The sequence below is a fragment of the Danio rerio genome, chromosome 13, assembly GCF_049306965.1.
Source record: "Danio rerio strain Tuebingen ecotype United States chromosome 13, GRCz12tu, whole genome shotgun sequence".
NCBI classification, from domain to species: Eukaryota; Metazoa; Chordata; class Actinopteri; order Cypriniformes; family Danionidae; genus Danio; species Danio rerio.
Genome location: NC_133188.1, coordinates 41024178 through 41038102, shown reverse-complemented (window position 1 = coordinate 41038102; position 13925 = coordinate 41024178). Strand labels below are relative to the sequence as shown.

At 41.3% G+C, this 13925-nt stretch overlaps 2 protein-coding genes across 3 annotated transcripts in view; one reads left to right on the top strand and one right to left on the bottom strand.

Moving 5' to 3' along the window:
- Nucleotides 1-13925, top strand: part of syt16 (synaptotagmin XVI) — a 46848-nt gene that overhangs the window by 17233 nt on the left and 15690 nt on the right. For both annotated transcript variants that reach the window (XM_003199742.7, XM_009307510.5), the window contains exon 3: nucleotides 4070-4282. In XM_003199742.7, coding sequence (XP_003199790.2) covers nucleotides 4070-4282 — 213 coding nt within the window. The remainder of the gene's footprint in view (nucleotides 1-4069; nucleotides 4283-13925) is intronic.
- Nucleotides 5576-12230, bottom strand: LOC141377041 (uncharacterized). Its single transcript, XM_073920208.1, has 2 exons — nucleotides 12149-12230; nucleotides 5576-11747 (listed from the first exon to the last, which is right to left on the bottom strand). Exon 2 carries the CDS (start codon nucleotides 11557-11559, stop codon nucleotides 7546-7548), a length of 4014 nt encoding a protein of 1337 aa, XP_073776309.1. The 5' UTR covers nucleotides 11560-11747; nucleotides 12149-12230; the 3' UTR covers nucleotides 5576-7545.

The following is a 13925-nucleotide window of genomic DNA, read 5'->3' as shown; positions in this document are numbered from 1 at the left end:
AATCTGAAGTTAGACTTCTAAGAATACAGTTGTTTAATATCTGAAAGCAAAAAATGTCTTTTTATATCTCTGTATTAGACATAATAAAGTGATAGGCCTAAATTATAATATGCTGATGCAATAAAAAGCTCAGCCCTGGCCCCTAGATCTCTGGTTACAAGTTTTTTTCCTTTTAATTTATTACAATTATTTAATTTATTGATGCATACATACATGCATACCTAGACAATAATCTTATTCAGTTCTCCGATAAGAAGTCATATTAAAAAATTGACCTTATATATTTTTTTGTTCCAGCCAAACTTAAAGTTCCCATGAAATTAAAAAACATTTTTTAGATGTTAGTGGCAGTGTTGCTCGTTTTTAAAATATCTACTGTATAAGCTAGTGTGCTCCAAAACACTGATCAAATTTGCGTTTAGAAAATATAAAACTAATATAAACATGTAAAGCTTGTAATGTCACTTCTGCCTAAATCAGGGGAGTCAAACTCATTTTAGCTCAGGGGCCACATGGAGGAAAATCGATTCCTAAGTGGACCGGACTAGTAAAATCATGGTATATATAACCTAAAAATACAACCTCAGATTGTTTTCTTTGTTTTAATACAATCAACATAAAACATAAAGCTATAGCCTGAGGACAACACGATCTCATGGCAATTCGTAACTTTTTAACTAGTTGCTAGTTCAAATGAATTTGTACAATCTTATTTGTGCAATTTAGTATGCTTTGCTAATCCACCAATGTCGGTTGGGTTTAGGGTTGTGGTTGGATGCCAGCCTCCTTTTTATATTGTACATTTTCATACGACTGAAATCGAATTAGCCACTAAACTGAAAAAATGTAAAATAGTTACGTTTCCTTGTGAGAACACCTTAGTGTGGTATGGCAAGGCATAGATGTGGCCTTTCTGTCTGAGAAGGCTGTCAAACTGATGCTGATTCAGGCTTCTGGATTGGATGAAATTAACAAATTGAAATTGGACACAATTGGAACAGCAGTTTCTTTAATTGAAAAATTGCAGCTCATTTTTATACTTTACAGAATCATCTTGCGGGCCTGATCTGGCCATACGTTTGACACCCCTGGCCTAAATGGATCAACTTCAGTTTCTCATCAAATCTTAACCAATCAAATGCTCTGTAGTATCTGACATGCCCCGCCCCCTTTCAAGATGCTATGTCCCACCGTCACTTCGTGTTTCGGTTGAGATTACGTCAAACATCAAATAAAAATGCACATTTTAAACCACTTCACTTTAAAGGAATAAGACTCTGTCCAGAAGAAAAATATAACGGGAAATACTGTCTGAAAATCTCCTTGCTCCAAAACATAATCTAGGAAATATTCGAAAAAGAATTACAGTTTTACAGGAGGGTTATAATTGTATCTTCACCTACTGACGCATATGCAGTTTACCACAGACTAGTGAGTTCTGTCTTTCTGGATGTTTAATATAGTCAGTAAACTGAGAACGCCCTCTCAAAACAAACAGGAGAGTCATTACATTTACACATGAATGCACTGTACACACATCAAATACACACACCATGTTCAATTCCTCACACACATAAACAGATAGTCATTTATAAAGAAACACTCACTTACTTTTGTTCGGTTTATTCCCTGCTGTATCGCCAAAGTGGAATGAACCACCAATTTTATACAGAAACATTACCTATGATACTGTGTTTACATGCTGGAATTTTAAAGAAATATATTTATTTTCATTTTGAAATAAATCTTTTTAGATTAAGGTGCATTATTTGAAATGTTATGTGCAATAATGACTATGCAATAAATAATATTTATTTATTTATTTGAGGCTGTGGGGCTGAGCTCTGAAAAGTTCATATTTGAGCGCATTTGTTTGGGAACACACAACTACCATAATTGTTCTCTGTTTAAATGTTCGTGCGTAGGTATTGTTTATGGCATATGGAATGTACTCAGTGTGTGCATTGAGGAAAACACTTCAGCGTGAGGAACTGGTAACCATGGCAAACTCCTATGCAGCCACTCGGTCTAATTTCATGTGTGTGAGTGAGCGATGTGGGGAAATGCAGTGAAATGAATGGGAGTGCGACTGTAATGGGCAAGACAGAGGAAAAGAGACCCACAGACACTAATTGGCCGCTCTCTTATGGTTAGGTACATATGGTGGACGTGCCTGTCTACATGCACTTTACATTACCATTAAAATAAGTACCACACCGTCTGAATCACTGTTTGTCTCTGTTTTCATTTTAGTGGGATGTAGCTCTGGAAATACATGCCTCGGGATACTTTTTTTTTTTTTTTTTATTGCGAAAGCATAAAAATATGTTGCTATGGATAAGTGTCACCGCACATTTCTGATGGAAAAATCCTCTAAAGGGCGCTGTCCAGATTTTTGTGAATTTGAAATACATTGCTTAAGGTGCATTTTGTTATGTTTCAGATACAATACATGTTCATAAGAAGACAGTGCTTGTCGTAAAGATCAGCTAGCAAACTTCTGAACTAATCCCTTCCCTAAACACTACCAATAGTGTATTTAAAAGCAGTCAGAAGAGAAAAGTGCATTTTAACCACATCGTTTTCCATAAATTTAAATAGCTTGTACCCATTTTGAGAAACCGTGCTTCACCGGACTCTAACCTGAATGCAAACATACATCAATTCATGTATGTTTGTTTATTTTATTAGCACCGTACAAAGTTACCACACCAAAAAAGTTGTCGATATGGAGATAGATAGGTGAGGGAAATACATTCCATTACAAACCGTAGACCTTGTTGAGTTGTTTTGTGGTATTTATTTGGTGTTGTACAAAGAACTGCATAAAAAGAATCCATTATTCATTAATAATATGTCTGTGTAAATATCATTAGTTTGAAAAGGAACAAAAATTGTTGTCCTCATACTTCCCCATTTTACATTTTTTCACTTACTTTTCAAGTGCCTTGGACTTATGAATTTGTTGTTTATCTTAATGAATCCCTGTAAGAGCACTGACAAATTAACTACCCCTGAAGCACTTTTGGTTTGATTTTTGTGATAAAAATGTCACATAATAAAATGAATATAGTAATATAATAACATGTAATAAAAAACTAACTGAGTAGGATAAATCCTTTATCTGATAAGAAAAATGTGCGTAAACTACAATGGACATGCATTTACTAAATATATATCACCATGTGCATCAAAAAAGTAGTGTGATTTTTGTTTTAACAGATTGTGGGATAAAAATAGGTGCAATGGAATCACATTAATGGACAAACCAGCAGACTGACCACATTGTTAAACATTTAAAATGTTGTTTTGCTTATTCTAAATCTCTCAGTCAAAGTCCGTCATCACAGTGGTTCAGTATTATTACCTCCAGAACTTTCTTTAGCGGCTGCACTTCCAAAGAATGGTCTCGATCCTCAAAAAGCCACCGTCATCGGTGGCTTTTTGACATATTCATCGTCTTCTGAGGTGCAAGACGTTTATTATATAAGAAAAAAAAGGCCCACTTTGGCTTGTCCTACTGCAAAAAAGGCACTTTTCTATTTGATATTTGGTACCAGTTTATCAGGAAGTAACGATTTTGTTCTCTTTGTCTCATTAGATGGAAACTGTGCTTTATTTGCTAATGTTTTTATGCCATAATACATATTTGCTTATAAGTCTAATTTGCATCTTTGGATAGATGATATTTATTGTGCTCAATGTGCCTTGCAAATTTAATTGTATCAATTCATGTATGTTTGTTTATTTTGTAACACTTTAATTTTGGTCGCAGTTCATGCTATTAAATACTGGCTTATTACCTTCTTATTATTAAGATTTTAACTGTTCATAATTTAAAAGTATGATCTTATTCTGCATCCATAATCCTACCCAAAACTTAAACCCAAGCAGACCTTACTAACTATTAATAAACAGCAAATTAGTAGTTTATTAAGCTAGTAGTGTTAGTTAATAGCTTGTTAATACCATAAATTGTGACCTAAACTAAAGTGTTACCGTTTACTTTTCTAGGTTTCTCTTCGTTTATCCTTACCTAGTGTGTCCTTGTCTTATGTGTGGTTTGCAGTGAATAGTTACGGCGACGACGGAGAGATCTCCAGCTCATCGGACAGCGACGATGAATTAGCCAAGCATTTTGAGATCTCTGTTTCCCGCTCTCAAAGCTTCCGTTCAGGTGTCACAGAGATTAACCCCCAGAATGCACCAGGGCAGCATCACAAATTTAATCGTCTGCTTTCTGACCAGGAAGAAGGAAGCACAGAGCCGTCTGACTGTGAAGGTACACACACCCACATACACCTATTTGATAACGAAAATGTATGTGTAATTATGCATTGTGTAGTTATGGTTGCATAATACACTGACAGACACTTATGTCCATTCCACTGAATGTTGCATTGTTATATGGAGCAGCTTGTTCACATGGTGATATGTATAGCTCAGGGACAAAATGCATGTAAGAAATGGACTTGATTTAATAAGAAAATGTAGTTATTTCAAAAGCTTCTGTACTCTCGGAACTATGCGTGAGGGTGGAGGATTATGAATAAAAGGGTACCTTTTGTTCTGTCAAAAAAAAAGTCATCAACATTTAATAAAGTAAGACCTTGACTGGTCGTGATTTTCTGTGTTTTATTGCTGAAAACTATAATAGATTATAAGCATCTATCTAACTATGTAAGTTCAGGTTAAGCCAGTGTTGCTTTTGTTAAATAAAACAATTAAAATCATATTCAGATAATACAAGCTGTACTGAAATGAATCTAAACGATACACAATTAAAAAAATAGGCCAACTTTTGGAATGTTGCCTTGCAAACAAACTGAAATCTTTCTTAACTCAGCAATACAAAATAAAGATCAGATTTGATAGACGAGATCCACAGAACCATCAAGATTTTTACACTCTGTTGAAGTCTGTGAAAAAAAATCACACCTGAGCAATGCATGTTGTAGAGGAGTTAGCTGGTTCTTAGGTGAATTTGATCGTCGCCATGGAGTGCCGGTAAGAACACGGAGACTTGAACCCCATTTAAAGCTCTTTATTGTCCATCACACTTTGTGTATGTGTTTGGTGTGTGTGTGTGTGTGTGTGTGTGTGTGTGTGTGGTCTAAACAAAGGAAAGAAAATATACATTAATAAGTAAATTTAGATAATAAGGATAACAGTAACAAGTGGAAATACTTATACACAACACTAAACTACAATATACATTTATAACTGACATGCATGAGCAAAGCAGATGAAGCAAGGCAGATAAACGTATATAAAATAATAATTCTCACTATTAACAGGCTTTTAACTTAGGCGGAAATATAACAAAAAGCATGGATTTAATAGGCGATGTATGTATTATCATTTAAAGCAATTATATTTACATAAAAGATCGCTACTACTAGCCGCGGCAGTCCGCGATTCTTTACGAGCTCGCGCATAAATCAATAATCTCAATACAATACTATAATGATAAAACAGTGGTAACAGGTATGTAAATGATGCATAAACACTTACTTCTCATCATTGACGCACACAAAACTGACTGGAATTAGGCGGAAAGCAAAGCATGCAACCTTTCTCTCTGTCTGATCAGAATGAAACCAGTTAACAGTCTCAATGTACAGCAGACCTAAGCTGCGTTTTGATTGGCTGCCTGTGCTCATGATCAGCGCATGATCAAGTACGAGCTCTATAGGAGTCTGTTCGTGATGTCACAGCATGCACGCATGAGGAGAGAGCACAGCTCTGGGCTCAGCCCACCGACCTCTTTTACAGCCGCCCCTACATTTGCTATGCAAATGTACAATCATCCTTTGCCATTTTAGTCCGTTGTAGGGTTATCATCTGGAATAGAAGGCAGAGTGATAAGACGAGCCACAGGACGATGATATTGTTTGTTTTTGACTTCTATCGTTGCTGAACGAACACGACCATCCAATCCGAGGTATGTGGTAACAACTTTGCCGACAGGCCACAAGGCTCGAGGAAGTTGGTGATCTATTATCATCACGACTGTTCCAGGTGTGAGGTTGCTGGTGTCTGTCATCCATTTCTGACGTTGTTGCAGGGTGGGTAAGTAATTCTTAATGAAACTCGTCCAGAACTGGTCGGCCAAGACCTGTGAGTGCCGCCATCTTTTCCGACTAAGGATCTCAGATTCTGGGTAGATGACTTGTGGTAGTGACACATCTGGCCGCCCCATCAACAGGTAATTTGGGGTCACAGGATCTGGGTCAGCAAGGTCAGAAGAAACATAACCCAGTGGCTTTGCATTGAGTATAGACTCAACCTCTATAAGGAGTGTTCTGAGTACTTCCTCTGTGAGAGTTTGGGGTCCTATTATGGTGCGTAAGGCTGCTTTGACTGAGCGGATTTCTCGCTCCCACATACCTCCAAAATGTGGAGCATTTGGAGGATTATAATGGAACTGGATTTTCTGTTTTGCTAACTGGGCTTGGAGATCGGGACTCATGGCTGTAAATGCAGTTTGCAATTCTTTATCTCCTCCTCGAAAATTGGTGCCCTGATCTGCCAGTATTTCAGAGGGAGTTCCTCGTCGAGCAACCATGCGTCTGAGAGCCATTAGAAAGGAGTCTGTGTCCATGTTGGCCAGAAGATCTAAGTGCACACAGCGTGTTGTCATGCACTTGAAAATAATACCCCATTTCTTTTCATTGCTCCTTCCTCGTTTTACAAGGAATGGGCCAAAGCAATCTACTCCCGTGGAAAAGAAAGGCGGTTTCATGAGACGAAGTCTGGCTGGAGGGAGTTCTGCCATCTTTGGGATATTGGGCTTTGCTCTCCACCTTTGGCATTCGACACAAGAACGTTGATGGCGCCGTATTGCTTCTCTCCCTCTGAGGATCCAGTAATACCTTCGCATTTCAGCAAAGACCCTTTCTGGACCAGGGTGACCGAGTTTGGCATCATACTGTTTTATGAGGAGTCGGGTAATTGGGTGATTTGGATCCAGGACTATTGGATGTACAGTACTGTAACACAAGTGCTGGGCTTGCCGTAATCGTCCTCCAACACGGATGAGTGCAGCTGTCTTATCCAACTCAGGTGATAGTGAAAGCAAACGACTTGATGATGGGATTGGCTTACCAGCTGTAAGGGCATTATACTCTGAGGGGAAACTGTCTGTTTGGGCTCGCCTTAGTAAATCCGTTTCAGCTTGTCTGTACTGTATGGCTTCTGGGTCAGTGGTTTCTCCTGCCGCCCCATGTAAGGACCTACAAGTGGCCTCCAGAAGTTCTTCAAAGGTGGAGAATTGGTTGGCATCTGGCAGTGATGATCCAGAACCATCCAAGGTGAGACCACAAAACTTTGTGTTACGGAGCTCAGTCAGGTCTGCATCTAGTTCTACAGAAGGGCTTTCTGGCCAGCTAACGGGTGGTAGATAGAGGAAATCTGGCCCTTTACTCCATCTGTTGGGTTGGGACAGTTCAAGCAAGGATTTGCCACGTGTGATGTCATCTGCAACATTGTTTCCTGAATCTACAAACCGCCAATAGTAACCTTCGGTGAGCTCTTGTATTTCAGTTACTCTAGTCCCCACAAAAACTTTAAATCTGCAAGATTCTGATTTGATCCAGGTAAGTACGGTTGTTGAGTGTACAAGAATGTGTCTTTGATCTTGAGTGACAGCTCATTATGAAGCAGCTTGGCTAACTGTGCTCCAGTGAGGGCGGCGCACAGTTCGAGCCTGGGTACAGATTGTTGCCTTTTGGGTGACACTCTAGATCTTGCATGAATGAATGCCAGCTCAATCTGGCCTTGGTGCTCAGTGCGAAGGTATGCTACTGACCCGTAAGCTTCTGCAGAGGCATCGCAGAAGATATGGAGCTCTCGTTCTGCCTCTGGAACGTCTAGAGTGGCCGACACATAACAACGGGGCATGGTAATTTTTGGAAGATGATTCAGTTCGGCCTCCCAATTCTGCCAGGCCTGCAGTAGTTCTGATGGTAGAAGGGGGTCATCCCATTCTCGTTCTTTTGCCCACAGTTGACGTACAATGATTTTGGCCCTTGTTGTGAAGGGTATGATGTAGCCTAGTGGGTCATATTGGCTGGCAAGGACACGATAGATATTCCTCATTGTTACCTCCTGGTAGGGCAGCGGGCGGCGACGGTAATGTAGGGTGTCTGGTACACAATGCCAGCTAAGTCCCAGTGTCATTTCATGGGGGTCTGCCTGACTTTGAGAAATCCACAGCTCAGTATTCTCTGATTTGGCCTCTTTAGGGAGATGTCTGACCACTGTGGCCTCATTGCTTGCCCACTGACGGATTTCGAAACCCCCTGAGGCTAGTATGGACCTTAGACCATCAATTAGTTCACGGGCTTCAACTGCAGATGAAGTGCTTTGTAGGCAGTTGTCTACATAGAAGGAATGTTCAACTGACTGTCGTAGCTTGTCACCCTGTTGGCAATGGCTAAAAACGTGTCGCTGAACGGCAAAGGTTGCACAACAGGGGCTACAGGTTGTGCCGAATGGAAGGACTTGCCACTCATACACATCAGGTGGGTTTTCTGGGTTTAGGTCCCGCCACAAGAACCGCAGAAGGGGTTTATCTTTGGGGAGCAGACGGACCTGGTGAAACATCCCTTTAATGTCTCCACTGATGGCGACTCGATGTTCTCTGAAGCGAATTAACACTCCAAGGAGAGTGGGGCCTAATGTTGGTCCTGGCAACAGCTGCTTGTTCAGATTTTCTCCATTGTATGTGTAAGAGCAATTGAACACCACTCTGTGCTTTCCATTGTGTGTCACAATGTGGTGGGGCAGATACCATGACTCTGTAGATTGGGCTGCTTCTTGAGGTGGTATTTTAGTGGCATAACCAGCATTCTCCAGTTTTTTGATTTCCTCTTGATATTTGAGGGCTAATGGTGGGTCCTTTGTCAGACGGCGTTCAGTGCTACGGAGATGGCACATTACAGCCTCTTTGGGGGCATTGAGTAAAGTCATTGTTTTGACTCTTAAAAGTGGGGTGGCATATCTGTCAATTCCATCCACTTTCACCTGCACTGTTTGTGTCTCGAGCATGTTCAAGGCTTCTTGGTCCTGTTGTGACCTTACTACAATTTTCTCACTTCGGTACGGCAGGATGTCCATCTGCCATAACTTTTCAATCTGATGATAAAGTTCTGCGGATGGAGAACAATTAGATGTGAACAGGCACTGTGAAATTGGGAGTTGTTCTTGTACATGTTTGGAGGGGCCTTGCAAAGCCCAGCCAAGGCAAGTTCTGATTGCTGCTGGACCTCCAGGTGGACCCAATAACACTGGTTCAGTTGGTGTGATGAGCTCAGTGTGATCTGAACCAATGAGCAGCAGGGGACAAGCTTTGTGCAGGGGTGGTATGGGAACGCCCCTGAGGTGTCTGTACCTTTTCTGCAAGGAACTCACTGGATAAGTGTATTCTGCTAATCCAAACTGCTCTGCGGTAAAAGCCCCGTGAATGGCATATCTCTTACCAGGGTTACTTGGAGTGGATATACAGAAGGATACAGATGTGCCATGTAATGTCCTGATATCTTGGTGTACTGTCCGTAAGTTCAACTGTTCTGGTTTGCCCTTTAAACCAAGGTGATTTGCAGCGGTGGCAAGCAGAATGGTGTGCTCTGAGCCATCGTCAAGTATTGCAAATGTGTCCAGAGCCTTTTGTTGGTAATGAAGTGTAACCTTGACAACCTTTAGAAAGACTTTGCCCCCACAGCGTGGCTGGTCTAGGTACAGAGTCTCTGTGGTTGAGTTATACAAACTACTGCTTTCATTGGTAACTTCAGCTTTCCTTTGATTTATGTCATGGAGCACAGAGAGATGTTTGGCTTGACACAGGTGGCAAGGCTTTTGAAGGTCACAGTCTTTAGCCATGTGTAAACGTGCACATTTCCAGCATCGTTTATTCTCTTTAATCCAACCCACAATCTGCTCCTTAGTTAATGTATTGAAGGCGGTACACTGGCTGAGGTAATGTTCCGCATTGCAGTATGGACAGACAGGTTTGTGTTTGTTAGGTGCTTTCTGCTGTATTATGGTGGGTTTGGTTACCTGTTCTGTAGTCTGTCTTTGATTAACACCATGCAGTATGCTGGTTTGCCTGGTTTGTTGTCGAGTGACTGCTCTTTGATCTCGATTTAGAGTTCTGGTGGTATCAGTTGGGTCAAATTCTAAGCAGTTAGCTTCCAGCTGCAGCCAATCTGCAAACTCAAGGAGAGAGAACTTTGTCTTATCTGGGTTTCTCTTGAGATGATGCCTCCTGAATTCAGTTTGTTGTGATCGAGGAAGACGGTTCAACAGTCGTTTAACATTTGACCCACTGTGCAGTTCCTCAATACCATCATCCTTGAGGGCTTTAAGCATGCCGACTATTGCTTGGACTCTGAGAGAAAACTCATCGAATGCCCGCTCATCACCAGCACGAATAGCTGGGAGGTTCTCCAATGTCTCTATTTCTCTCAGCACAAACTGGTAGGGCCTGCCATACCTCCTGTCGAGGGCTTGCATGGCATTTGTGTAAGGAGTGACTGATTCTGCATGTGCTAACACTAGTCTGTGAGCATTAGGTACCTTCACATGCTTCAGGAGGATGGAGTACTTATAATTCTCTGGTATTTGAGGGTGGAGCAAATTATCCAAAGCCATCCTAAGTTCCACATACTGAGCTCTGTCCTCTTTGTAAAAATCTGGAAAGGTGGGCCCTTCCACTGTTGGACTCCAGTATGAGGGAGGAGGAGGTGCATAGGGTACAGTGTTAGCCCTAAATTGAGATGTAGCTTGGTATGACGTTTGTGGCATTGGCTCAGTCACTGAAACGAACCGGCTGTGTACTGGGTGGACAGCTGCAGGTGGTATGTTATAGAAATGTGGCTGGGTGGTTTGGATGGGTTGCTGTCCAGGGAGAGGAGGCAGTGGTTTAGTCCATGGCTCTGCTTGGTTGTGCTGATGGGTTCTAATTTGGTCTAATGGAGAGCTGCTATAGGGTGTGGCATACTGATGTGACGTTAAGGTGGTTTCTCTGCTTACAGGTGGGGGTGACTGGAAATAGGTGTCTCTGAGGTGGGTTATCCTCAGCGACTGAGAAAGCTCTTCCACAGTTGGGGGATTATTAGGCAGTGGCCAGGGAGAGGACTGTATTCTAACAACATCAGGGCTTACTTCAGATGTCGGCTGTCCCTTTTCCACTGATTGCAGGATTCGGGTCCGAGGTGTCTGATGCCGTGATGATGCTCGTGAGGAGGGGGTGGATGCTTGAAGGCTACTGTGTAGCAGGACTTTCTCCAAGAGCTCTGTTTGGCGCCTTGCTGTCTCACTTTGCTGTTTTGTAATCTCCATCATCTGCTGCATAAAGTCCTCTGATGAACCAGCAGTTCCATATGATTGACTAGTAGTGATGGGGGTTGACGTCATTATTGCTTTCTCTTTAGGTCCAACTGGATGGCTAGATGGGTTTCCAGCATAATTGACTATGTAGTCATCTAAGTAGGCAGGTCTCTGGATCACTCTGTGTGGACGTCGAGAAGAGGATGGGGCTGACTTTGGGGTTGCCATGGTAACGACCAGATCCGGCTCGAAGGACCAATTTTGTAGAGGAGTTAGCTGGTTCTTAGGTGAATTTGATCGTCGCCATGGAGTGCCGGTAAGAACACGGAGACTTGAACCCCATTTAAAGCTCTTTATTGTCCATCACACTTTGTGTATGTGTTTGGTGTGTGTGTGTGTGTGTGTGTGTGTGTGGTCTAAACAAAGGAAAGAAAATATACATTAATAAGTAAATTTAGATAATAAGGATAACAGTAACAAGTGGAAATACTTATACACAACACTAAACTACAATATACATTTATAACTGACATGCATGAGCAAAGCAGATGAAGCAAGGCAGATAAACGTATATAAAATAATAATTCTCACTATTAACAGGCTTTTAACTTAGGCGGAAATATAACAAAAAGCATGGATTTAATAGGCGATGTATGTATTATCATTTAAAGCAATTATATTTACATAAAAGATCGCTACTACTAGCCGCGGCAGTCCGCGATTCTTTACGAGCTCGCGCATAAATCAATAATCTCAATACAATACTATAATGATAAAACAGTGGTAACAGGTATGTAAATGATGCATAAACACTTACTTCTCATCATTGACGCACACAAAACTGACTGGAATTAGGCGGAAAGCAAAGCATGCAACCTTTCTCTCTGTCTGATCAGAATGAAACCAGTTAACAGTCTCAATGTACAGCAGACCTAAGCTGCGTTTTGATTGGCTGCCTGTGCTCATGATCAGCGCATGATCAAGTACGAGCTCTATAGGAGTCTGTTCGTGATGTCACAGCATGCACGCATGAGGAGAGAGCACAGCTCTGGGCTCAGCCCACCGACCTCTTTTACACATGTGACTTCAATCACTTTACCTTGTTTAAGCTGCCATCACCACTCATGTGTCATGCATGTCAAAGCACAAACCAAGCATGAAGACAAAGGAACTGTCTGTAGACCTGCTGCTCCGAAAGTTATAATGAGCACAGTGGCCTTCATCATCCATAAGTGGAAGATGTTTGGAACCACCTAGAGCTGGCCGGCCATCTAAGCTGAGTGATCGGGGGAGAAGGGCCTTAGTCGGGTAGGGGAACAATAACTCGACGGTCACTCTGTCTGAGCTCCACCGTTTTTCTGTGGAGAGAGGAAAACCTTATGGAAGGACTATTAACTGTGCAGCAATCCTCCAATCAGGCCTGTATGGTAGAGTGGCCAGACTGAAGCCTTTCCCAGCCTGGAATTTGCCAACAGGCATCTGATGGACTCTCAGACCATAAGAAACAAAATTCTCTGGTCTGATGAAACTAAAATTGAACTCTTTGAAGTGCATGCCAGGTATTATGTTTGGAGAAAACCAGGCACAGCTCATCACCAGGCTAATACCATCCCTACAGTGAAGCATGGTGGTGGCAGCATCGTGCTGTGGGGATGTTTTTTAGCAGCAGGAACTGGAAGACTAGTCAGGATAGAGGGAAAGATGAATGCAGCAATGTACAAAGACATTCCTTCATTAATTTTCTTTTCGGCTTAGTGCCTTTATTAATCCTGGATCGCCACAGTGGATATGAACTGCCAACTTCCCTTTCAGCCATGACCCATCTCTGGGAAATGTACAAAGACATCCTAAATGAAAACCAGCTTCAGAGTGCTCAGACTAGGGGGATGGTTCATCTTCCAGCAAGACAATGACCCAAAGCACACTGCCAAAATGTCAGTGGAATGGCTTCACAACAACTCGGTGATTGTCCTTGAGTGGCCCAGCCAGAGCCAGGACCTAAATCCTTTTAAACATCTCTGGAGAGGTCTGAAAATAGCTGTACACAGTCGTTTCCCATCCAACCTCATTGAGCTTGAGTCCCTTGAGAGGTACTGCAAAGAGAAATGGGAAAAAAATCCCAAAGACAGGTGTGCCAAGCTTGTGGCCTCATATTCAAAAACACTTGAGGCTGTAATTGCTGCCCAAGTTGCATCAACCAAGTATTGAGCAAAGGCTGTGAACATTGATGTTCATGTGATTTTTCGGGTTTTTTTATTTTTAATAAATTTGCAACAATTTCAAATAAATCTTTTTCACATAGTCATTATGGGTTTTTGTATGTAGAATGTAGAGGAAATAAATAAATTTAATCCATTTTGGAATAAGGCTGTAACATAATTTTTTTTTGGAAAAAGTCTATGAGTACTTTCCGGATGCACTGTGTATATTGATATTATGACTGAAAAAAATGATGAAACAAACAATATTACTGAATTACTAAAATAAAAACATAAAATATAAAAACAAAAGCTAAATTAAAATGTTAGTTAAAACGGTAGTATGCAAAAACTACTGTGACAAACAACATGATAAAGTGCATGTTTAAATAGAAC

Coding starts and splice junctions, on each gene's coding strand:
- LOC141377041 (XM_073920208.1), bottom strand. CDS start 11,559: ATGGCAACCCCAAAGTCAGCCCCATCCTCTTCTCGACGTCCACACAGA.